This window comes from Antennarius striatus, chromosome 12, assembly GCF_040054535.1.
Source record: "Antennarius striatus isolate MH-2024 chromosome 12, ASM4005453v1, whole genome shotgun sequence".
Classification (NCBI taxonomy): Eukaryota; Metazoa; Chordata; class Actinopteri; order Lophiiformes; family Antennariidae; genus Antennarius; species Antennarius striatus.
The window spans coordinates 5203555-5227729 of NC_090787.1; the positions used below are offsets into that span (position 1 = coordinate 5203555).

The following is a 24175-nucleotide window of genomic DNA, read 5'->3' on the forward strand; positions in this document are numbered from 1 at the left end:
GTGGGGGTTATTGTTGTGTGGGGGCGCTGATGTCATGGCGCTGATGTCAGGGGTTCTCGCTTTGCAGCGTGACAAACGCTAACCCAGCGGATCGCGTTCGCCCGCTTTTGTCCGCGTGTCACTCAAAACGTGATGGACGCCGCAGTGTGGATTCCATTGTTGTGCGCTCGCCATCTGAGGGGGCGGAGCCTCTTTCGCCGGCGTGAACACAGGAAGGATACTCAAACCAGCCACAAGCACAAAAATAAATGTTCAAGAGATGTTTGTTTATTTTGCATTTTACATGTTTTTAATGAATGAGCATTCTGATTGCTTCTAAATGACTAAAAAAAAAGAGACATAATCTGTGTTGTATTCTGATCAACTGTAAGCTAATATGTTAGCATCACCAAGCAAACTGAACGAGCTCATTAAAGGTTGTAGGAAATATCTGACGCTGTTTTGTTGTGATTGGATCTGTTGCCTCAGAATTATCAATCAATAAGTTAACGATGTGATATCAGCGGATTAACCTCCTTTTTTTTTTTAATCGTACAACATCCAGGAAGTGGAGAATAAAATGGAATGACTTGAAGTTACATTCAGTGAAAACGCTACAAAACTTTTTTTAACGTTTCGTTAAAGGTCAGTGTAAGTCCGTTTTTTGTTTTTTTTTAGCAGCTTCGTCAAATATTTGTTGTTTTTCTTTGTTAATTGTGATTTAATGAGGAATCTGGATGTTGAAGAACTCTGATCAAGTGAAATAAGTCTGCAGCAGCGTCTGTCCGCTCTGAAAGCTCTCCAACAGAAACACGTGAGGTAAGATCAGTGAACACCACCCAGCAAATATCTCCACCGACCTCAGAACTCCTGGATGACCCGGAAGTGGTTCTCGATGGAGGGCGGCTCGTCCTCAAAGTGCAGCTTCTTATTCAGACAGGCCCCCAACTCCTCCAGGGTCGTGATGAAGGATCTGTGCTCGCGGCCCACCCACGCCCGCATGGGGTCGCACACCTCGTACGGGGTCACGTGGGCATGCACCGACATGCCACTGGAGGCCAGCTCCTTCAGCACCTGCTTGTCCGTAACCCAGGTGTCGCCGCCCCCTGGGTGGCCGCCGTCCAGCCAGAAAATGTCTGTGATGCATTTGAGGAAGGGCGCCCGCGGGTCCAGACGGGCGCCGGGCAGCTCGTACAGTATCTGGTTCAGGACCACGCAGCCTTTGCTGAAACCCACCAGGATCAGGGAGAACTCTGAGGGAATGCCGTCAGCGCCCCCCTGTGGCTGGAGGGGGTTCTGCAGATCGGCTCGCTCCATAGCGTGACTCAGCAGGGCCCTGTAATCACAAGAACTTCTGATTACTGTCCTTTACTAACATATTATTAATAATAATTATAATTAACATTATTAATAATTTGTTAGTGAAGGTCAATAATATAATTTGTTAATAATTATAGTAGTAACTTGATACATAATGGCACCAAAAGAATCCTGTTTATATTCATCACGTGGAGACAAACAGGAAGTCCAGTCTGTTGTGTTGTGTTGTTTCTGCTGCCCCCTAGTGTCTGTCTGGGTTATGCTAACGTTAGTCATCGAGCTATTCCTCATTGGTACGTAAATAATTGTGTTGTCGGTGTAAAATATAACAATATAACACAGGGTTATCTTATTCCTCAGTGATATTTAAGGTTTATAACTTCATCCGGTGGAATTTTGTGTTTTAGCGAAATCAAAAATAATTGCTGCAAAGCTAATTGTTTGCTAACATCGTGAGCTAAACCGTTAGCTAGTTAAGAGCTGCCGTAGACACGCCTGATCAAAAAAATGTGAAACCAGTGGGAAAAATTGCAAGAATTCAGATTTTGAAATGTTTTATCTTAAGGAGATTCTAGGTAGCACTTCAAAAATAAAAAAATACAAATGAAAGTGAAATTTAAAAAAAATCGAATCAGCAATTGAACTGTAATCGGCTGATCAAAAGTTTAAGACCACAGCCTTTAAGAAGCTCGAATCTTTTCAATAATGTGGATTCAGTGTCATTTCCTGTCAGGCATTCACACGGTCACAAGCTCCGGTCACCTGAGGTGCAGGATCGCTCCATTGTCCGGTGAGTGCTCCGGTGCTCCGAACGTGTTGCTCCGCACAAAGTTGCGGTAGCAGGTGAACTTGTGGAGGTACATGTGGGCCGCCCGGACCACCCAGACGTGGCTGCCGGGGAACCGGCGGCCCAGGGTGAGGGCCACCTGCTCCAGGCTCCAGCTGAGCCACTGGCAGCCATCCGGCTGCTGGGACATCTCCTCCTGGAAGTTCTGCAGGAAAAGGAGAGAACTGGAGGGTGAGATGGGAACACAGACAGATGGAATAAAAATAAAAGCTCATGGATCAAACTCGACTTCCTCATGGAGGTCCCTGATCGATATATTTATCGATCACTAGACATCAAATGGGCTCCGTCGCGCTCACCTGGATATCTCCATGGAAAAACACAACGTGCCTGTTGCTGCTGTTCTCCTCGGAGGGGTTCTGACCGGCTTCAGGCCGGAGGAGGAGCAGGTCGTTCACTCGGCTCGGTTCGTGTCCGGGAACCGAGCGGAGCCTCTGGAGCCTCTGCCCCGGACTCCCGCAGCGCGCACTGCGGCTGCCTGACGCGCCCGGCCCCGCGGACTCCGGGGATGTCGTCGCGGCGACAGAAGTCATGGTTTTGGCCACGGTTAACAGACTGACGCCCACCACCACCGCCGCTCGGCCAGATAGCATGAACTCTAAAATAAGAAAATGATTCGAAGGTTTTATTTTTATTCTCAGTCACGTGACGTTAGCAGCCGCTGCTAGCATCACACCGATAACCTGATGCTAGCAGCACCGGAGCCTGTCAGCGGGATATTTAACATGATAAACTATGTTTGATCCGTCGTCTGTCCCAGAAAGTATGGGTTCCAGAATAAACTGACTCACAATAATTTATTTTGACAGTTTAAGGTCTCTTTGTCCACGAAGAGGCGCTGTTAAAATAAAACACACCGACTAGCTAGCTCGTAAACTGGCACCTGTGGAGACTCTTCTGCGCATGTCTGTTTTCTTTTCCTCACTCAAACCAAAGATTATTCAGTGGGTATGAGATCGAGATGTATGTGTTATGTACTTCCTGTTTCGACCACATCGCTGAATCGAATGGTATGAAAAGAGAATAGCGATAAAATGTTTATAAAACATAAAATAATCAAATTTATAAACAGTATTTGCGTTTTTGTAAACAAATATCAGAAATTAACACACGGAGAGAATAAATTTACAAATCTGACAATACAGGAAGTAAACACGGAGAATATAAAATTACAAATTTTACAAACCGGATATCCTAGTATTTGTATTAATTTTATTAATTAAAGTTCCTTTTAAGCACTGTATCATACAGTAAACATTTTGAAAAAATATGACATCAAAATTACGAAAAAACTCCCTATGAATCGTTCAAAGAAACTTGATAAACCCAAAGCAGTACGGAACGTCAATCCGAATAGACAATGGAATACGTCAGTACGTAAACTATGTTGCGTTGAACTCTCATCTTTGGTTAAACCTGCTGAAGTCCACTTGAGAAACGTGCCCCCGGATCCCTGTGGGCCCTGTGGGCCCCGGTGCCGGAAACGACTTTTTGTGACTTTTAGTGCGCAAGTGTTCTCAGAAAATCATTGAGTTGCACTGCGTATGTGCGTTCTGACAAAACCTCAAACATAACGCGCTTTATGGCGTTGTTTTGGTTCTGACCTGCATACCGTAAAGAACGGAAGCGAGGAGTTTAAGTGGGTTTGGACTTTGAAATGTTGTAATCACGTAAAAAAAAAAAAAAATCAGCTGATTTATGAACCAGCAGCTGCAGTTAAATATTCAAACACAGTGTATGTCCAGGTAATCATTCATAAAATACCTACAGTTTAGAAGAAGAAAAAGAAGTAAATTGCATTCTCCATTCAGTGAATAATGCGTATTAAAAATTATCGTGACACATTTATTCATTCATGCGGTTCAGGACCACGCAGCCTTTGCTGAAACCCACCAGGATCGGGGAGAAGTCTGGGGTAAATGCCGTCAGCGCCCCCCTGTGGCTGGAGGGGGTTCTGTAGGTCGGCTCCCTCCATTACTGCCCTTTACTCACAATTTTCTACGATCAAACGGAATCAGAAGAATCCTCAGTGGTTCATATTCATCATGACCGATAGACCGGTGGAAATTTTTTTTAGACCGACTGAAAAAAAAAAAAGACCAACCAACCGACAGGGGAAAAAATGCTGAGTAGGTTTTAAAAAAATTTTTTTAGACCTACTGGTTGAGGAACATTTTTTAGACTAACCAACTAAAAAAAAAATTAGACCTACCGACTGACTTCCCGGTGGTTCACTGCATTACTTTCTAGAGTTCATGGTTTCAGTCCAGGATGGAGGAGTTCATCAGTAGAGAGTTCTCTGCTTTCTAATGAACTTTTTAAAGTGCAAAAAGTTCGGTTCTTTTTGAACTTCAAATCTTGACATTTTATCCAGAATGTATGACTGATTTCCTCTCATCCAGCATTTACACGCCTGACTTCCTGAAATTCTGTATCTATAAAAAGTTTTTTTCATTGTAATGTTTTTTCCATGTCCGGCTCAATAAACACATGAAGGTTGTTGGTTTGGTGATCATTGACTGATTTAATGGTGAAACTTGACTTCGTTCTTTATAATAGAATTGTTAACATGTCGAGAACATGTCGTGATTCAAGGTCGGAAACAACCATAAAATCATCACATTTAGTTCTTACAGTTGTTCAAAGTCCGCGGCAGCAAAACTATCACGTGATGATAAACGTGGTTCCAGCCCAGACCCTGTGGGGGGTCAGTGCTGTGATCCAGATTCTAGTGTGACAGTGGTGTAGTACCGCTCCTCGCCGCTGGGGTGGGGGCAGCAGAGAGTTCGTTCACTCGTCATTCAGACCAATCAGTGATGCGTTCGAGAGGCGGCGGTGATGGAGGAGTTTTAACTAAGCTAACATGCTAACACGAAGGGGATGAAGTTCTAATCCCACATGAAGCTCGAGTCTGAGTGGAGAAGCGCGAGACATACAGCTAAAACTAGCTTCATTTAGCATTTACTTTCACTGGAAAACAAAAGCTAGCTAACGATGCTAAGGTCCCAAACTAGCTTAAACGTCACCTCCAAACGGAAACACGTCACTACAAAACACGGAAGTGGATTATTTTATTACCCTGTTCAAACACACGAGAAAGACTTCATCAGAAACGTAAATAAAAGTGAACGGAAGACCTCTCAAAGTTAAACGTGTGTGTAAACCTCAAACGTCCCACGCTGCGGCGCAGCCGTGAACGTCTCCTGCCTCCAAAGCCGCTGTCAATGAGATGCTGGAGCCTGAGGCGGTCAGAGGAAAGGTTCGAGTCCCTCTCAGAGGAAACGCTCCACAGTTCCAGAAGTAAACATCAGCAGAGGAAGGTTATTGGGTCACATAGGAACATCTGGAACAAGGAGGACTTCCGTGTTTAAAACTCCAGGCATGTCGGGTTGGATTCCGTTTATTTCTGTTCAGCCTCCGCTGGATGCTGTGACGGGGTTCGAACCCATGTCGTTCAGCATCAGCTGTTTGGACCCATCAGGAGCAGGAGGGGCGAACCGAACCGAACCAACACCGGGGTTTGAAGCTGATCTCTGATCTACCGATGGACGGTTTTTGGTTCGATTCTTCCGAGCAGTTCCTCCGGGACGGGGCAGATGCTGGGTTCATGCAGAGTGACATCACATCCGCGGGTCGGTAACTCTTCTTTGCAGAACCAAATGGAAATGTGGTCCAACTTATTTAAGTGTTTGGGTGTTTTGAATCAAATCACCTCCAATTGTAGTCCCGGGTTGTGACACTGATGTTCGATAAAGCTGGATTGAGTTAAAATGAGGAGGCCTGGGCCTTCAAGAGGGCGTATAAATTAACTTATCAATAACATGAATGACATTCTAGTAAATATTAAATATTTTCCGCAAACTGTGTGTATTTTTTTTTAAATAAAATTCTGGTTTAATCAAAGTTGCCTTCACGTCCGTTCTGAGCAGGAAGCTTTAGTTTCCGGAGCGCCCCTGAACGCAGCAGCAGCAGCAGCTGGTTTTAATAGAGAGGCGAAGAGCAGCGGACTGGTGACACTGGTGAGTTCATTTCACCGCGGGTTTCACACGTAAACATGTTTATTTACACTCGAATAGAGTAAACAAACAGTCGGGCGGAACCGGGACCGTCTCATGTCTCTTTTGGGGCGGATTCCATTATTACTGGGCGACGGAGAAAGTTCCTGCGGTCGTTTCCTCCTCAACTTCATCTCAGTCCGTTACGCGTGGCAGTAACGGGATTACCTCCCGGTGTTTCGTTACATCAGCGGTCTCCAACCTCTTCTGCTTCACGGACCGGCCTTCATCTGCTGGATAATCGATAATGACGTCAGGACGGCTAATAATAAATCACTGCAGTGGTGTGATGTCAAATGCGGACATCAACAGACATGAAGCAACCTTTATTCATGAATTAACAATCCACATCTCTGTAAACGAAATTATTCTTTTACAACGAAAATCTTTTTAATAAACATTTATAACAAAAACTTTATTCCAGTGACTGCGCTGAGGAGGTTTATTTTGAAATATAGCGACTTACAATAAGTGCATTCAGCGTAAGGAAAATGCTGATCATTTCTATATAAAAGGGTGAAAAAGTTAATCATATGATAATAATGATGAAAATTAACCCTGAGCTTGGTTTCATAGGCACCGACTGACCAAAAAAACACACTTTTTTTTTTTAGACTGACCAACCGAAAAAAAATTTTTTTAAACCAAACGACCGGCCGAAAAAAAAATTTTTTAGATTGACAAAAAAAAAATTTAGAGTAATGGACCGACCAGTCAAAAAAATTTGTTAGACCAACTGACCAACCGAAAAAAAATTTTTTAGACCAACCGACAGGCCTGAAAAAAAAATTTTTAGACTAATGGACCGACGAGTCAAAAAAATTTTTTAGACCGACCGACCAACCAAAAAAATTTTTTTTAACCCAAACGACAGGCCCGGAAAAAAATTTTTTAGATTGACAAAAAAAAATTTTAGACTAATGGACCGACCAGTCAAAAAAATTTTTTAGACCGACCGACCAAAAAGAAAATTTTTTGAACCGACCAACCGACCAATCGCAAAAATTTTTTAGATTGACCGAAAAAAGTTTTATAGAAGACCGATCACCCAACCAACTGAAAAATTTTTTTTTACACTGACCGACCTGAAAAAAGTTTTTTTTCTGACCAAAAAACTTTTTTTTTTCGGTCGGTCGGTCGATATAAATTTTTTCAGTCGCTTGGAAAAAAAAAAGTTTTTCGGTCAGTTGGTTTAAAAAAAAAAAAAGTTCTCGGGTTTTTTTTTTTTTCGATTGGTCGGTCAGTCATTCGGTCGGTCGAAAAAATGTTTTTGTTTGAATAAACAAAAAAAATTTTTCACACATCCTCAACAGAAAGCGAAGATTAAATTTCAAAGAGTTGCGTTCACGTGCGTTCTGAACAGGAACATGTAGTTTCCGGAGCGCCCCTGAACGCAGCAGCAGCAGCTGGTTCTCATAGAGACAGATTGAGAGGAGCGGAGTGGTGAGTTCACGAACCTGTTTTCACCGCGGGTGTCACACGTAAACATGTTTATTTACACTCGAATAGAGTAAACAAACAGTCGGGCGGGAACCGGGACCGTCGCTTGTGTCTGTCGGGGCGGGTTCCGTTATTACTGGGCGACGGCGAAAGTTCCTGCGGTCGTTTCCTCCTCAACTTACATCTCAATCCGTCGTTACTTGGAACCACACGCCCGCGCGCGACAATAACGGGATTCCCTCTTGGTGGTTCGTTACACTACTTTCACGTTACACTACTTTCACGTTACACTACTTCCACGTTACACTACTTTCTGTGGTCATTCCATCGCCCCGTTATAGCGACGGTGATTCCCGTTAGCTGACGGGGGCGACGCGTCCGGGTCCGGGGGGGGGGGTCGGTCCTCCCGTCGAACATTAACGTGTTAACGTTACGTCACCGGAATGTAACGGGAATTATTGGAGTAACGCGGTGACGTCATCGCAGCGGAGAAACAGTTTGCTGTGGAAACGTTTGATTGTTTGTTTTCGCCGCAGACGTGGAAATTTACCCCGCGAAATCCACCCGCATGTTGGAACACGCCCCGCCGCCAGGCCCCGCCCCCCCGGGTGGCGCCACTCCAGTGGTTTCAGTCGAGATAACTTCGGCCGCTCTGGGGTCGCCGTGGGGGACACCGTCTCAGAGGTCCTGAACCCGAACTGGAGGCGAGCGGGTCAGGTGAGCGTTTTGGACCCCATCAGGACTCTGATGGGGGGGGGTCCGGTCCGGTTCAGATCAACTGACTGAGGGGGGGGGGGTGCCTGCTGGAGGCCAGTGCTGGGAGGCTTTCCCCCGAGCGTTGACTCACAGGCTCAGAGTCCCGGGTCCCAGCTGAACGCCCGTAGACGCTCTCGGTTACCATAGCAACCAACACCGGAGACGCAGGGCAGCCGGGGGTTGTGGGAATAATCGACTTCCTGCAGGTCGACTTGTTTTCTCTGCAGCAGCTGGGACGGATGCAGACAGGAAGTCTCCAGCATCCGACTTCCTGTGGAGATGCGTTGGTTTCTACACGCGTGTCATGTGGGGGTCACCGCCACTAGCTTAGCTTAGCTTAGCTGTTCCCTCTGCAGACGTTCCGTCCTCCTCTGATCTGCTCTTACCTGTGTTTAGGTGCTGCCGGCTCCTGATTGGCCGAGGCGACCGTGTGACCTCCAGGTGATGCCCGCCGAGCGATGACTCACGCCGGCCCCTGCCTGTGGACCCCCCTGCCTCAGGGCCCCGGCTCCCCGAGTGACCGCTACAAACACGCGTGCTGCAGCTGTGACGGACACGTCTATGTCCTGGGGGGCCGGGCCAGCGGCTGCCTGGGAGACCTGTGGAGGTACAGCGTCGGTAAGAACTGCACACGCCACACCCCCGAGGGTGGGTCCTTCCCCCCCGGCCAATCACCACCTGTTGTCGTGTTGCAGTGTGCAACGAGTGGGCAGAGCTACCCTGCAATGGAGACGCCGCCCCCGAGGAGCTGGAGGAACATTCTATGGTGGCCCACGAGGTACGAACCCCGCCCCCCTCCGTTAACGCCTCACTGCGCTGCCACTCATTGCTCTGACCTCTGACCTCTACAGGGTCTCCTCTACGTGTTTGGAGGGATGCTGGATTCTGCATATTCCAAGTGGAGGCACCCCCTCTGGGTGTTTGACGTGGGTGAGTCACCGAGGAAGAGGAGGAGGAGGAAGAGGCAGTAGCGTAGGTCGAAGGCGATAGCACATGCTAATCCTCAGGCGTCAGGGATGCAGCCTGTCCCGACACGTCCTGCTGCTCCCAGAATCCTGGAGAAATATTTGGCTCCGCTGTGAAACTCGTCCTCCTCCTCTTCCTCGTCTTTTCAAATGTTTTCTAAGCTCACTTTTTCCGTGAAGCTGCTTTTAAACAAAACAGAAAAATGAACACTCGAAATGTGAGGTTTGGGTTTCAGCTTGACCCTCATTTGTAGCTGGTTTGGCTGTGTGTGTGTGTGTGTGTGTGTGTGTGTGTGTGTGTGCGCTCACACCGTCGCCATGACGAGTTGCTGCACGTTGTGTCACCTGATTAGCTGCATGACTTTAATGTGAATCCTCGTTCCGTTAAACACTGGGAATAAAAATCTACACTTCCTGTAAGGGTTTCAAATTAAAATGTCTGTAATGTTTTACTAGACAGAAAGCCAGGCTTTTATTGTGAAATATTTTTGGAACATCCTGTGGAAAACTCCTTCAGTATTTCTGGAGAAGTGGATTGTGTCATCCAGACAGGATGTGCTGATTGCTCTTAAAATACCACTTCCTGTCGTTTCACATGGCTCCGCCCCTCACTGCCTTCTATTTTTAACCCTTTTGTGTCTTTAATCTTCTCCATGCTTCCCTTTGCTCAGCGTTGTTTCTGTGTTTTGCAGCGAAGGAGAAGTGGGTCAACTGGCAGAGAAAGCCCCGCCCCCACCAGGTAAGACGACACCTGCGCTGTGGCTCCTCCCCCCTCACCTCAGACATCAATAATTCAGGTTACCGTAGAAACGGCTATGTTTGTAGTTTCAGCCAATCAGACATCAGACTCGAATTTAAAAAAAGATCTTTAATGATGTGACTAAAAACATTACAGCTTCATCACAAAAATATTAAAACGTTAAAGTTGTGTAGATTTTATGACGATCCCACCTGTGTGTGTGTGTGTGTGTGTGTGTGTGTGTCTGTGTGTGTGTGTGTCTAGACCCGGGTGCCAGCCAATAGGAAGGGACACAGCGCGGTGATCATGGGTTCGGCCATGCTGGTGTATGGTGGCTTCGTGGACATGAAGGGATCCTCACAGGAATTCTGGAGCCTGGATCTGGGTGAGGTCAGAGGTCAAGGGTCATCGGTACCAAACGGTCCCACAAATACACCCGGCGCTTCCTGAGATGAACACACACACACACAATCAGATAATCTCATGTCAACACGAGTACCCTATGTCTTACAGCTAATATTATATCTACAGCTAATGTTAGCATGCCAGCATGTCTCTGATGACATCAGCTGACGCTCAGTATCTGCCCCTGACAGGCACCATGACCTGGTCCCTGCTCAGCGGAGGCCAGCAGGGCACGGGGAGCCCCGGACCCCGACACAGCCACTCTGCCGTGGCCCACCTGGGCTGCATGTACCTGTTTGGGGGCCTGAAGGGTCTGAGGGAGCAGAGAGACATGTGGAGGTGGAGCTCCACCACCTCCAGCTGGACCTCCATCAGGACCTGGTGAGTCACTGGAGGTCACCATTCAGTGTTGCTAACTGCTAATGGCTAACTTCCTGTCGCCTGTGGCTCCTCCCCTCAGGGCGGGCCCCCCCAGACTGGTGGGCCACTCAGCTGTGGCCTACAAGGACAGCATGCTTCTTTTTGGGGGAGGTGAGAGTCAGAACTCCCCCAAGAACTGCCTGTGGAGGTATGACTTCAGCACCCAGAGCTGGGGGCAGGTGGCCTTCCTCCCAGGCTCCACCCCTCCCGAGAAGATCTACCACTGCTGCACCGGGCTGGGCCCCAGCTACAGGTCCGGATCTGTACGCCCCCCCAAGCTGGCGGACGGGAGAACGCGGCCGTTCAAGAACAAGTGCTTCCCTGCCCCGCTCACCTTCCTGGGGTCGGAGGGGGCCATAGAGCTGCAGACGCTGGGCCCTGCACGGCCCCCCAGGGACAGGACGGAGACCTGCCTGACCTTTGAGAACAAGGCCTTTAGGAGGCAACGGGACGACGAGCTGACGGACGAGGATGAGGACCTGATCTGTCACCTCCCTGACCTGCTGCTGGTGCTGGGGGGCCGGCCCAGCAGTGCCCCCGGTCCCATCTCCGTGTGGCAGATGACCCTCACGGACTCCTGACCCCCCCCCCCCCCCCCCCACTGGGGGCACCAGCCTTTACTGCACTGTGAACACACAAAGAGTTTAAAATGAACACGTGACCTGAACGGCCTAATCATGGCTCCTCTTTTTAACCCCCCGGTCACCATCCACTAAACTGTCCCCATAGAGGAAGTCAACTAATCGGGTTCTGAACCAGGGGAGGGCAGGACCTAGGGGGGAGGGGTCTAGTGTTTATATGCATGCCTGGGGCTCATTTCATGTATTTTTGTAAGCTTGTCGCCGTACCACACGTTTCTACCGCGTTTACATAAATGTGTGTCTGATCCAACCCGAGTGTCTTCAGTGTCTCAGTACCGGGACTCACCAGCAGGGGGCGGCACCACAGGAAAACACCAGCAAAACCATTAGAGCAACCTGGGAGTAAACTGTCAGCACAGAACCAATCTAAATTAAATCAGCCTAAGGTAATGTAAAGTAATATATAGTAACCTAAAGTAATAAAATAATCAAAGGCAACCTAAAGTACTCTAAGATAACCTACTTAATCTATATTAAGCAAAAGTAATTAAAAGTAATTAAAGCACCTAAAGTAACCAAGTAATATAAGGTAACCCAAAGTAAATCTAAATTAACCTAACGTAATGCAAAGTTACACATAGTAACCTGAAGTAACCTAAATAATCTTAGGTTGCTTTAAATTACTTTAGATTACCTAAGGTAAAGTATACAGTAATCTCCTTCTGAGGTAATTTAAATGTTAATACTCTACTTACCTACTAAAGTCATGTCATTACTACTCTGAATACTAGAGTTATATTCCCTCAGACTGACCGGAAACAATTACAGGACATTAAAACACACACCTACACACCTCATCACTGTCTTACAGTCCTCATACATGTCCTGCACCGCTCTAACATACTTCTCTGCCACTCCAGACTTCCTCAAAGAATACCACTATAGTCACCTATAGTAACTAAAGTAATCTACAGTAACGTACAGAACTCGACTAATTGCTAACATCAACTAGCAAAACAGTTCAGCGTTCAGGGGGTAATGCTTCTGGGCAGAAACCTGACCCAACGAACATTAGTTCCACATTCTTTAGCTCCTAGTTTACCCCCCACAGGGGTAAACAACAACCGGACAACATAAAAACAACACAAAATAAATAAAATAAAATACAGGTTCAGGTCGTTTGAGGTCAGTCGCTCTGATTATACATCAATTTAAAAAATACATGAAAAAATTTCACTCGACTTAATGTCTGTCCACCAACCTAGGTGTAACCTAAAGTAATTTAAAGTAACCTACTGCAATCTAAAGTAACCTAATGTAAACTAAAGTAACCTAAAGTAATCTAAGGTAACCTAAAGTAATATAATCTACAGTCACCTATAGAGTTCTTCGGCTTTTCCTTTCGGCTTTTCCCTTCAGGGGTCGCCATAGCAAATCAGTTGCCTCCATCTAACCCTGTCTTCTGCATCCTCTTCTCTCACACCAACTACCTTCATGTCCTCTTTCACTACATCCATAAACCTCCTCTTTGGTCTTCCTCTAGGCCTCCTGCCTGGCAGTTCAAAACTCAGCATCCTTCTACCAATATATTCACTATCTCTCCTCTGGACATGTCCAAACCATCTCAGTCTGGCTTCTCTGACTTTATCTCCAAAACCTCTAACATGTTCTGTCCCTCTGATGTACTCATTCCTGATCCTATCCTTCCTGGTCACTCCCAGAGAGAACCTCAGCATCTTCATCTCTGCTACCTCCAGCTCTGTCTCCTGTCTTTTCTTCAGTGACACTGTCTCTAGACCAAACAGCATCGCTGGTCTCACCACAGTTTTGTACACCTTTCCTTTCATTTTAGCTGAAACTCATCACACCTGACACTTTCCTCCACCCGTTCCATCCTGCCTGGACACGCTTCTTCACCTCTTTTCCACACTCTCCATTGCTCTGGACTGTTGACCCTAGGTACTTAAAATCCTCCACCATCCTCACCCTGTAACTTCACTCTTCTACTCGGGTTCCTCTCATTCACACACATGTACTCTGTCTTACTGCGGCTAACCTTCATTCCTCTCCTTTCCAGGACAAACCTCCACCTCTCCAGCTTCTCCTCCACCTGTTCCCTGCTCTCACTGCAGATCACAATGTCATCTGTAAACATCATAGTCCAACTTAAAGTAACCTAAAGCAACTTAAATAATCTAACGTAACCTAAAGTAGGTATAATCTCCATCTGAGGTCTTTTAAATGTCATCACTACTCTAAATATCTAGATATACTTTATTTATCCCAAAACATGAAATTTCCCTGTTTGTCTGTTCTGCTACTGTAACGTTTAAATTTAAATACTAAATTGACGTCATTACTACTCTAGTAGAGTTCTATTCCTTCAGACTGACCAGAAACAATAACAGGACATTAAAACATAGTAATTAAATACCACAGTACCGTAATGTAACGTTAGCATCTATACCTGCTGGGTGGATTTCCTCCTGGGGGGTGTAGAGGCTAAACAGCTTCATGAATGACGCGCTGATGTCACTTTCTGGTCATCAAAAGTCAGAAACGCGCCTTTATGCTGGATTAAATGGTGTTTATGCTTTAATAATCCCCGTTGGTAAATTATTTCAACACTTTTTTATATATATATTTCACACCGGGAGCAAGACGGGCCCCAGCACCTTCACCCTCCTCTGTGAGCTCGACTAATTGCTAACACCGACTAGCAAAACAGTTGAGCGTTCAGCGGGTAATGCTTCCGAGTAGAAACCTGACCCGGCGAACATTAGTTCCACATCATTTAGCTCATAATTTACCTCCGTTCACCCCATACAGGGGTAAATAACAACCTGACAACATAAAAACAACACAAAATAGATAAAATAAAATACAATATAAGTACAGCTCGTTTAGAGTTCACCCGTTGTCAATTATACGCTGGTTTAAAAAAAAAACTCACGGGAAAAATAATTAGGTTAACGTCATTTCACTCCATTTACTGTTTGTCCACCACAAATACTGGACTATAAAATCACCAGAAAATCGTTAAAATCTCATATTATATTACTGTACAATAAATCAGAATACAAACATGTAATCATATTATAATACGTACGTATTGTTCCAATACTTACTGTTAAGCATCACTCGTGATTCACGTGATCGTTTTAATCCAGATCAGTTTACGGTAAATTTTAATCTTTATAATTTAATCCTTGAGGAGAAAAATAATTAAACACTTCAAGAAGCTCTCCACCAACTTTTTAGATAATCAACAACAGTCTGAGTCAGCTGTTGACTATCTATTACGTCTGCCGGCCGCCAGGTGGCGCTGTGAGACCTACCGGTGACCAACTGAGTGATCAAGGAAGCGTTGGACCTACACGAGCTGTGTTTGTTCATCAGTCATCTATCCATGCAGACAGATATTTATATAACCATTTATCAATAGTGACGTCATCTACTCCCACCTCTTTAAAATATAGATGCATCATTAAATATATCGACCTATAAATCGATCCATCCGTCATCTACCGACCATATATCTCTCAGCATCTATCCATCTTTAAGACTAACCATAAATCTGCCCATTTGTGTAATGACACCTTTCCGCCGCTAGATGTCAGTGTTTACCCGTGACGCACAGCCTCCAAACAGACCTTCCAACTTTTATTCAATTTTTTCTTCCACTCGGATGTTTCCGTGGATTCCTCTGTGGAGGATTTTAATTAATTCCTGCTATAAACGTTAAAATGTGTTAAATTGATCGTTTACTTTAAACGGGGTTTAATATTCCCGTCGTTTCAGGAGACAACATGAATTCTATGTAATTGTAAACCGACTTGTGGGAACCCGGAGCGCACAGAAACCCGAACGGAACCGGCCCGGTGCGTCTCTCCAAAGTCAAAAACATCTCGAACGTTTTAGGAAAAATTACGCAACCTGTCGGTGTCCGGCGCGTTGTACTGTAACGCAACCCGGTTCCATCAGCGGCGGAGCCGAGCGAGTCTGATCATCTTAATCTTGCGTGCAGTTGGTGGAAATCCCCACGTGGTTTCGCCTCCTGTATAAAAACTTTGGGTGTGCGGAGCCCCTTGTTGTCGTGATTGCAGTGGGAGGAGAGGGTCTCCGTGAGCAGCATCACGCACAAGACACGCACCAAGTGGCTCCACGCGCATCGGACACGGAGCTCAGGCGCACTAACAATAAGAAAACAAAAAAGAGAAGAAGACTCGAAGTTGTTCTCTGCTGGGACAGACTCCGTGGAGCTCCTGCGTGTTTTTTTTTTTCTGAACGGAGACTTTTGTTTTTGTGACGAGGAGGAGAAGAAGAAGAAGACGCGCGTCAACGTTTCCAAACTCCTGAGCGCGTCGCGGCCCCCGGAGATGAACTTTCCCTCCACGCGTGGAGAACCGGTGGATCCTCCGGTGTTCTGACGGGCGCTGGAGAAGCTGTGCGTTCCGGTTTCCGCTGGGATTATACCGCGTTTTCCGTGGATATGTGGAGGCTCACCTGTGGAGGATCACGACTGGATGTTCTCGAGGAATTGGTGCGTTAAAGCTCCGTGCGTGTGTCCCAGCCCTCCGCCCGTCTCCTCCGTTATACCTGGACTTAACGTGTAGTAAAATGAGCGCGCGCGCTCTGCTTCTGTCCTACCTGGTCGCGTGCGTGCTGGGTGCGGGGCCCGGGGACACCCAGGAAGGCCCCCCCGCCGAGGGGTCGTGCGCGTCCTGCGGCCTCCGCGCGCCGGACCAGTCGGAGCGGGTGAACGTGGACTTCCTGGAGGCGGTGAAGCGGCACATCCTCAACCGGCTGCAGATGCGGGAGCGGCCCAACATCACGCACCCCATCCCGAAGGCGGCGATGGTCACGGCGCTGCGGAGGCTGCACGCCGGGAAGGTGCGGGAGGACGGCCGGGTGGAGATTCCCAGCCTCGACGGTCAGGCCGCGTTCAGCAACGAGGTGCAGGCGGAGACCTCCGAGATCATCAGCTTCGCCGAATCAGGTAATAATCAATAATTCACCCCCGACCCCCGCGTGAACCGCTTCACCTTTTGACACCTGGGGGGGGGTAGGGGGAGGGGGGTGGTGGTAATAGCAGCTCAGGTGAGATGGAATTACATTCCGGTAAGCGTCAAACCGAGCAGAGAGAGAAAGAGAGCCGGGGGGGGGGGGATTAGAGCGGGTCTGAACATCATTTCCTTTTATTAGATCGCAGTAAATCCTCCAGTATGAAAAAGAGCTCAAAGTAAAGGTCCTTAAATGACCCCCCCACCCCATACCCCCCCCCCCCACGTGTTGTCTAGGGGATAAAAAGAGCCTCTGAATCCAATTTCATCACCAAAGCTGAGCTCACACTCGATTCTCCGACGCATAAAGCCTCTTTTAAAGTCCCTCAATTGGCCATTTATCCATTTATCCCCCCCCTAACAATGTGTATCTAACTAATTCTCACAAGTCCAGCGAGAACTGCCCCCCCCCTCCAAGTTTACCCCCCCCCCCACAAACACAAACACACACACCCCTTCTTCCAGGTTTACACACCTAAAAACTGACAGATTCCAATAATTGCGGGTTATCCCCGTGAGATGTTTGTTTAAGAAACAATAAAAACACAATAACACACACACACACACACATAAACACACACACACACACACACTCACACACATAAACACACACACACACACTCACACACATAAACACAAACACACACACACTCACACACATAAACACACACACACACACACACACACACATTTTCCCATTGGACCTGCTGCTACATGAGACACCCGAGTTCACGCAAGGTTGTGTGTGTGTGTGTGTGTGTGTGTGTGTGTGTGTGTGTGTTGCAGAATGTTTTGGTGGTTCTAAAGGTTCATCTGCCCCCCACCCACCCACCCACCCCGCCCCCCCACACCTTTGAGTCTTTGTGGGGTATTGTACCCCGGAGCTGGCTCGGGTCCCTGCTCCCTGGACCCCGTCTGCCTCCTGGCCAGCTGGCTCACCCCCCCACCCCCCAACACACACACACACACACACACACCCCTGGAGATCGGACCCTGCCAGCCCCCCCTTCCCCCGACACAAACACACACACATCTCCAAGAATGAGTGTGAATTGTGGCCCGTTTGGGTCGGGGCGGTTCTGGGTGTGTGGGCCGCCCCGCCTCGGCGCCGGGTCAACTGCGCACTTGTCAATCTGGGGGGGTGGGGATGGTGGTGGTGGGGGGTTCTTATCTCGCTCAGTGCCAACGTCCCGTCTCCCCTGACACGGTCCCACGGGCCCCCGGCGGCGGATTGGGTGTCCCGTCGCCACGGGAGCGGAGCGGCCAACACAAGAGGCCCCGCCCCCCCCAGGTGAACTCTGAGCGCTCCAGGAACTTCATTACGGAGGGGGTGGGGGGTTGGGGGGGGTTATTGGCTCCGACCTGGCGGGTTGACTTCAGGACACGGTTCTTTCAGGGGGGAGGAGCTGTCAGTCAGCGCCGTCTTGGACGGGCCCCCAGGGGCCCGGTGGAGGCTCCAGCAGCAGAACCAGAACCCCCTCCTGGCTTGATGTCCCATCATGCACCTGCCCCCCCCCGTCCGTGTGGTCCTGTCTGGACCGGCGGTGACTAATGATCCCCGCCTGCCCCGGCGGCGCAGGTGGGGACACGCCCAAGCCCACCCAGGTGTCCCGCCTGCCGGGGCTCCGGCAGCGCCCCCACCACCACCACCCCCCACCGGGGGTCAGGTGAGGCGAGTCGGGGCCGGTCGGCTCCGGCGGGCGAAGAGAACAATTTGTTCCTTAATGTGGAAATAAGTGGCGAGGCGTGTTGGTATGCGCTCGCCGCACACGGGAGGACATGTGATCGACAGGGCGTGACATCACGCCGGGGGGGGGTGTGTGGAGGGGTCAATGCCCGGTCGGGACGCCGCGTCCCGGAGCGGCAGCTGGGGGTTGTTTGACGTCTAGTCAAGCAGAATGGCATCCAGAGGCGTGAACGACTCCAGCAGGTCCGTGACCCCGCCCTGTGACCCCCCCCCACCAACACCCCCCCCCCCCCCCAAAAAAAACATATGTTTTTACACAGTTAGAGAAAAGTTTTTTAATTTTTGGATCAGGAATGTTCCAGGAGCATCCGTCCAGCTGGTTATCGGCGAACCCGTTAACCGGGTCAGCTAATTGGTCGTTCGGTTCCACCCAGTGACCCAGGAGAAATAATCAATAACCGATACGACCAGGACCAGATCAGACGGGCCTGGAATCAACCCAATGCTGCTTGGCGTTTTAGTTTCGGTGCAGTTGTTTTCCTGACAACAGGTGGGGGCCGTCAGCGCCGATGGATCGGCTGAACCGATCGATCCGCTTCACCTGCCCCTCCTCAGGGGATGTTGGGTCAGAAACCTTAAAGCCAGAGCAGGAAGACGTCTCCTGTGGCAATGAAGGGCAGCAAGTCGTTCACACCTTCATTTGTGTATTTATCACAAAGTAAAAGCATGTCGTCCATCAAACGCTAAAAAAAAGCGGATGTCATCATTTATTTATTATTTACTGTTATTTATTATTATTTATTTTTATATTTATTTTATTATTTTATTTGTTTGGTTATTTTATTTATTTCATTTTATTTATTTAGTATTTTTTATTTTTAGATTTATTTTTATTTAATAAAAAAAATATTATAAGGGATGATTTTGGCTCTGATGAAGTTATGACGCTTCAGTTGTAGCTCTGTCTGCAAACTCTTTCCTGATTGGTCTAGCTTTAGCAGTGAAGGTGTGCAGTCAGTCATGTGACACGTTAGCATCCTCTGCTCTGCATTTAGCACGTCTCACCTGAGAAACACCTGATCAAATGCTAAATTCTTTGTAAAATTGACGCGTGAGCCTGACAGTCAGCAGCTGTGGCTAACATTAGCGTGTCTGCTAACTGCATTTCACCTCGAGTTAGCACGTCTGTAGCCAGTGCTGCAGCTAATGTTAGCACATCGGCAACTTGTGCTCCAGGAACCGTTAGCACAACTTAAAGTAGCACTGCTGAGTTTTTCTCAGAAATGCCGCCTTTTTGTAGCATTAGCAACATGCTAATCCTGTGATATCTTTATTTATATATCCGTTTCCTCATGCTAGTTGGGTTAGCGGGGTTATAAAACGCCGTAGCAAGGCTCCGCCCCCGTCGCCGCCGCCTTCACCCTCTGGGATGGGGTCATTGTGCCGTGGGGGGGGCCACACTAGTGTCATGTAAATGTCCTTTATTTTTATATCATGCTTTCTGCCCCACCGCCACGCGGCTGACAGGGGGCTTTGTGCTGTCACTCCCAGGGTGGGAGTGGGGGGTGGAAAGCAGTGGGCGGGGCTCAGAAGGGGGGCGAACTCGCTGAACCCCCTGGCGTGTCCGCCGGCCCCCCCACCTTTTCCACTTGCGTCCTTCCTCTTTCTCTTTTTTTGGCTGAGAAAACTGGGCCTGATCCCAGAACTGACTTGTCACAGCCGGCCAATCAGGAGCCGCCACAGAGGTCACCTGACGCCGTGATGGAGCGTGAGCAGAGAAAACAAGGCCCTCAAAAAGGCAGACGGCGGTCTTTGTTGGGGGGGATGTAGTAAAAACAGAGAATTTCAATGATCCAAACTAGATGTTTCCATCAGAACCAGGATATTACAGTAGATATTATATTATATGTGTTCAATTGCCCCTTGGGAACAAGTAAAGTTTTTTTAATTGAATTTAATTAGATATTAATGCAGGTATTTATTATATTATTAATTTTTAATTTTTCAACTGAAAAGAATCACGACAGAAGGAACGTCTTAAAATGTCCCAAAGCAAAATATTTTGACATTTTCGTTCCATGAGAGTAATTTTTAACCAACCCGTTAACGGATTAACCGACCCATTAACGGTTCCGTTCAGCAGGTCTGACCCCCATGGAACCGGATCTGGACCCTGATCCGGCTCTTAACCCAGAGACTGTCCGTTTTATTTCCTTAACTTCTCATTAATCCTGTTGTTGAAGGAACGTTTGAATGTTCCTGGACTGGTCCAAACTGACCCGGTTGTGTTTCTGTGTCTCCACCAGACGAGCTCACACCCTCCAAGACGGGTCTGTACTTCCTGATCTCCAACGAGGGCAACCAGAACCTGTACGTGTCTCAGGCCAACCTGTGGCTGTTCTTCCGCCTGCTGCCCGCCGGTCCTGAGAAAGGCCTCCGCCGGAAGGTGACCGTCAAGATCCACTACCAGGAGACGTCCGGTGGGGCGAGCGGCGGTCCGGGCGGCAGCAGCACCGCCGGAGCGGGGGGCCCGGGCCGCTGGGCGCTGGTGGAGAAGCGTGTGGACCTGAAACGCAGCGGCTGGCACACCTTCCCCCTGTCGGAGGCGGTGCGCGCTGTGTTTGGGAAGGGCAGCCGGCGCCAGGACCTGGAGGTCCACTGCGACGGCTGCGACACCGCCGGGGTGGCGCCGGTCTTGGTGGACCCGGCCGACCCCTCACACCGGCCTTTCCTGGTGGTGCGCGCCAGGCAAGTGGACGGGAAGCACCGCATTCGCAAGCGGGGGCTGGAGTGCGATGGCACCAGCGGCGGTCTCTGCTGCCGCCAGCAGTTCTACATAGACTTCCGCCTCATCGGCTGGAACGACTGGATCATCGCGCCGGCCGGTTACTACGGCAACTACTGCGAGGGCAGCTGCCCAGCGTACATGGCGGGCGTGCCGGGCTCGGCGTCGTCCTTCCACACGGCGGTGGTGAACCAGTACCGGATGCGGGGCATGAGCCCCGGCTCGGTGAACTCCTGCTGCATCCCCACCAAACTCAGCACCATGTCCATGCTCTACTTCGACGACGAGTACAACATCGTCAAGAGGGACGTCCCCAACATGATCGTGGAGGAGTGCGGCTGCGCCTGAGGCCGCCGCCAGCGCCCGCCACCAGCAGCCGACTTTTTGTCGAGAAGGGAATCACCAAAAGAGACTTCTGCTCTAGTTCGCCATTTCTAGTCAAAAAAATAATGGCTCCGCATCTCTTTGGATGACGCGCTTAAAGGAAAAACGCGACGGGACTGTGGCCCCGCCCCCTCCAGCTCCTCCAAAACCCTCTTAAAAACTTTAAGCACGTCGTTTTGGTTTTTTAATATAAAGCACTGACAATTCATCAGCTGATACAATTCAGAACGCCAGCACTTCTTCCCCAACGCCGCCGACAGACGCAGTCTGACCGTCCTCTCTGGGGGGAACTAAAGCGGTGGTGGCGGCGGCGGCCGATGGACCTGAGGGTGCTGCCATGGCAAAACCAGGTGAAGAGGCGACGGAGAGAAACTGTTTCCTCCCGTTCCCGCGGACCACGCCCCTTCCCGCAGACCACGCCCCTTTGCCGCAGTGCACTTGCAGAAACTGAAATGCACACCCTGAATAGCACTTGTATAAATAATTGCCTTCCGAGGGGTACGAGCGTCCTGTCCTATCGCTAAATCATAAGTGCCACACGAATCTATGCAATGTATAGAAACTATATCCGTTAGACTGAACTCTCCTTCCTCTCGACTCTTTATCGATACTTGAAATGTAAAATCTTTCGCCTCCTTTCCAAAGCGAATGATTGTTGTGACGTTTGCACTGAAAAGTTGCGGGATTAGTGAGACAAAACGTTTTTAATGAAAAAAAAAAAAACTGCCATTGAAAAGTTATTTTTATAGAAGTAAAAAATTGAAATTTTTTTTGAATTTTTTTTTTTTGTCTCAAATGTTTAATTAATTAATGGAACCAAAGAGGCCAAGAGTTTTTTCGTGGCGGCGCTGCGACGGCAAGGCCGTCCAGGCGCCGCCGCCGCGTACGTGAGCGTTGTTGATCCTTTGCAATAGGCCGACCGCCGCATCAGGGTACGATGTCTGAGTTAGTTTCTTAGCTGTTTTCATTCTGTTTTGTACAATAAGCAACACTTTTCATTTTTTTCGTCTTTAATTCTATTTTTTTTGTTTTGTTTTCTATTTAATAAAAAAAGTTATTTTTAGTTCCTCTCTAAGAATCATCTAGTGGAATAAAATGTCATCTGTACAGTTTATGTAAAATAAAATGTTTTCTTAAATAACTTTAACCGCTTCTCTGTCTCCTGTTGTTAGCGTGTTAGCAAGATATTTAAATGGGAGTAGCAGTGTTATATAACAATGTTTATATTAATAAAATAGAGTGAATTTTCTTTCTTTCTTTAATCCTGCGCTCAAAATGTAATCATGACTAAAGTTTTATGGTAATTTTGAAAAAAATTTTAAAATTTCTATTATTTAACGCTCTTTCATGTTTCCCTTTGTATTTTGATTATTCTGTGACCAATAAAGTCCAAATAGATTCAGGAATAAATTAAAGCATTTTTCAGCGCTGCAGAAATTTTGAACAGATTTATTTTATTCTAGAATTTTAAAGAAAAGCAAATCCAAATGGTTCCAGTCCTTTTTTTCAGGTTTTTTTTTTTTTTTAAGTTATTACTTTTACACCTCAGGTGACTTTAAATATCTTTCAGTTTGACATGTTTTCTGCACCAGAATATTTTTTTATATGATGTATTTATTTTTATAATATATGATATATTTATTTACAAATATTTATAATCTAGAATTATTTAGAATTATTTGAATTAGACATTGTGCTGGCTACGCAAAAAAAATACCCATCATACGTCTGTGTCCTCCTCTGTACTGATGACGTGTGTTTGGCCTTCACGCCGCAGCGCCGGCAGACACGTGTTGCTGTTATGAAACTGCTCTGCCGCCGCGGCGAACACTCCTCGCTGTTTACGGTCGCCATCATGGCAGCGGTTATCAACATCTCCACACGGCTCGCCCTGCTGTCTGCCTGCGCCCACACCTACCAACATAGCATCAACATCAAAACATAGCGCCCGCCCGCTCCACAGCGGCGTGCCAACGAGCGCAGTGACATTTTTTTGCCCCAGGGGGTGAGTACATGTCAGGTTAGGGAGCAGCTATGGTTGCATGAGGCTGGATGGGGCAAATAAAACACACATCCATCCCGCGGTGGGCGTAAGCGACAGGCGGCGAAGCTGTCTCGTCACGCTTGCCGATGCGTGCCAGAATCTCCACCGTTGGAATGTTAATAACGCCGAGTTCGCTACAGCGCGCCGCCGCCGCTAACGGCTGCAAAACACACACACACACACAACGAAACAGGAAGTCACAGCGAAACCACCTGAGCAACAGCATTAGGTGGTCCAGAAGGGTCCCAATCAGTTTCAGTGAAAATATCCAATCACATCGAGGAATTTATAACATTCCTGGATCCGGATCGACGCCTGAACGTAGCGGTTCACTTCCTGATCCAACCAAAAAGTTCTGAGGAGTCTGAGATAATGCATCCATCCGTCAACGTGGATCAGAACACAACGCCACCGGCAGAGGTGATAATTTCCATCAGAAGATTTACGACCGGTTCTGAAGGCCTCAAACCAGAATTACCAGAACGCCGCCGTCGGACCAGCGCCAGGTCCCACCCCCCCACACACACACACACACCGGGGCCTCATGTTCCGGCATTGACAGATTAATTGATTTGTTTACGGTTTGTTTGTTGAATTTTTGTCAGCTTTAGTTTTTACAGCGTGATGAGCGTGAGGTACGAACCCAAACCGGTGCTAACAGGAAGAACAAAACGGTGCTTCCTGTCACCAACCGACAGCGTAACG

At 48.0% G+C, this 24175-nt stretch overlaps 3 protein-coding genes across 5 annotated transcripts; 2 read left to right on the forward strand and 1 right to left on the reverse strand.

Annotated features, from left to right (window-relative positions):
• Position 1: 1 nt before the first annotated feature.
• LOC137604710 (mitochondrial protein C2orf69 homolog) lies at positions 2–4620 on the reverse strand. The gene is made up of 3 exons (XM_068328687.1): positions 2446–4620; positions 2062–2291; positions 2–1315 (listed from the first exon to the last, which is right to left on the reverse strand). Exons 1-3 carry the CDS (start codon positions 2737–2739, stop codon positions 841–843), a joined length of 999 nt encoding a protein of 332 aa, XP_068184788.1. The 5' UTR covers positions 2740–4620; the 3' UTR covers positions 2–840.
• Positions 4621–6074: 1454 nt separating this feature from the next.
• On the forward strand, positions 6075–11979 carry klhdc3l (kelch domain containing 3-like). 3 transcript variants are annotated; one of them, XM_068328682.1, is made up of 9 exons: positions 6122–6165; positions 8178–8358; positions 8794–9015; positions 9093–9175; positions 9249–9327; positions 10055–10101; positions 10366–10486; positions 10698–10887; positions 10967–11978. In XM_068328682.1, the coding sequence occupies exons 3-9, from the start codon at positions 8856–8858 to the stop codon at positions 11505–11507; spliced, it is 1221 nt and encodes a 406-aa protein (XP_068184783.1). In that variant the 5' UTR covers positions 6122–6165; positions 8178–8358; positions 8794–8855; the 3' UTR covers positions 11508–11978. The 3 variants fall into 3 exon arrangements, with proteins under 3 accessions (XP_068184785.1, XP_068184783.1, XP_068184784.1); XM_068328684.1 differs by lacking the exon at positions 8178–8358 and having other exon boundaries at positions 6075–6165; positions 10967–11979; XM_068328683.1 differs by lacking the exons at positions 6122–6165; positions 8178–8358 and adding an exon at positions 7533–7644.
• A 4148-nt stretch (positions 11980–16127) lies between these two features.
• inhbb (inhibin subunit beta B) lies at positions 16128–22527 on the forward strand. Its single transcript, XM_068330235.1, has 2 exons — positions 16128–16506; positions 20564–22527. Exons 1-2 carry the CDS (start codon positions 16128–16130, stop codon positions 21388–21390), a joined length of 1206 nt encoding a protein of 401 aa, XP_068186336.1. The 3' UTR covers positions 21391–22527.
• The last annotated feature ends 1648 nt before the right edge of the window (positions 22528–24175 follow it).

Excerpts from the sequence above, each read along its gene's own strand:
- LOC137604710 (XM_068328687.1), bottom strand. The coding sequence starts at position 2,739 with ATGCTATCTGGCCGAGCGGCGGTGGTGGTGGGCGTCAGTCTGTTAACC. Across the intron at positions 2,292-2,445 it reads TTTTCCATGGAGATATCCAG|AACTTCCAGGAGGAGATGTC; the intron begins GTGAGCGCGACG and ends CTTTTCCTGCAG. Across the intron at positions 1,316-2,061 it reads GGAGCGATCCTGCACCTCAG|GGCCCTGCTGAGTCACGCTA; the intron begins GTGACCGGAGCT and ends TTGTGATTACAG.
- klhdc3l (XM_068328684.1), top strand. The coding sequence starts at position 8,856 with ATGACTCACGCCGGCCCCTGCCTGTGGACCCCCCTGCCTCAGGGCCCC. Across the intron at positions 9,328-10,054 it reads CCTCTGGGTGTTTGACGTGG|CGAAGGAGAAGTGGGTCAAC; the intron begins GTGAGTCACCGA and ends TGTGTTTTGCAG. Across the intron at positions 10,102-10,365 it reads GAAAGCCCCGCCCCCACCAG|ACCCGGGTGCCAGCCAATAG; the intron begins GTAAGACGACAC and ends GTGTGTGTCTAG.
- inhbb (XM_068330235.1), top strand. The coding sequence starts at position 16,128 with ATGAGCGCGCGCGCTCTGCTTCTGTCCTACCTGGTCGCGTGCGTGCTG. Across the intron at positions 16,507-20,563 it reads CATCAGCTTCGCCGAATCAG|ACGAGCTCACACCCTCCAAG; the intron begins GTAATAATCAAT and ends TGTCTCCACCAG.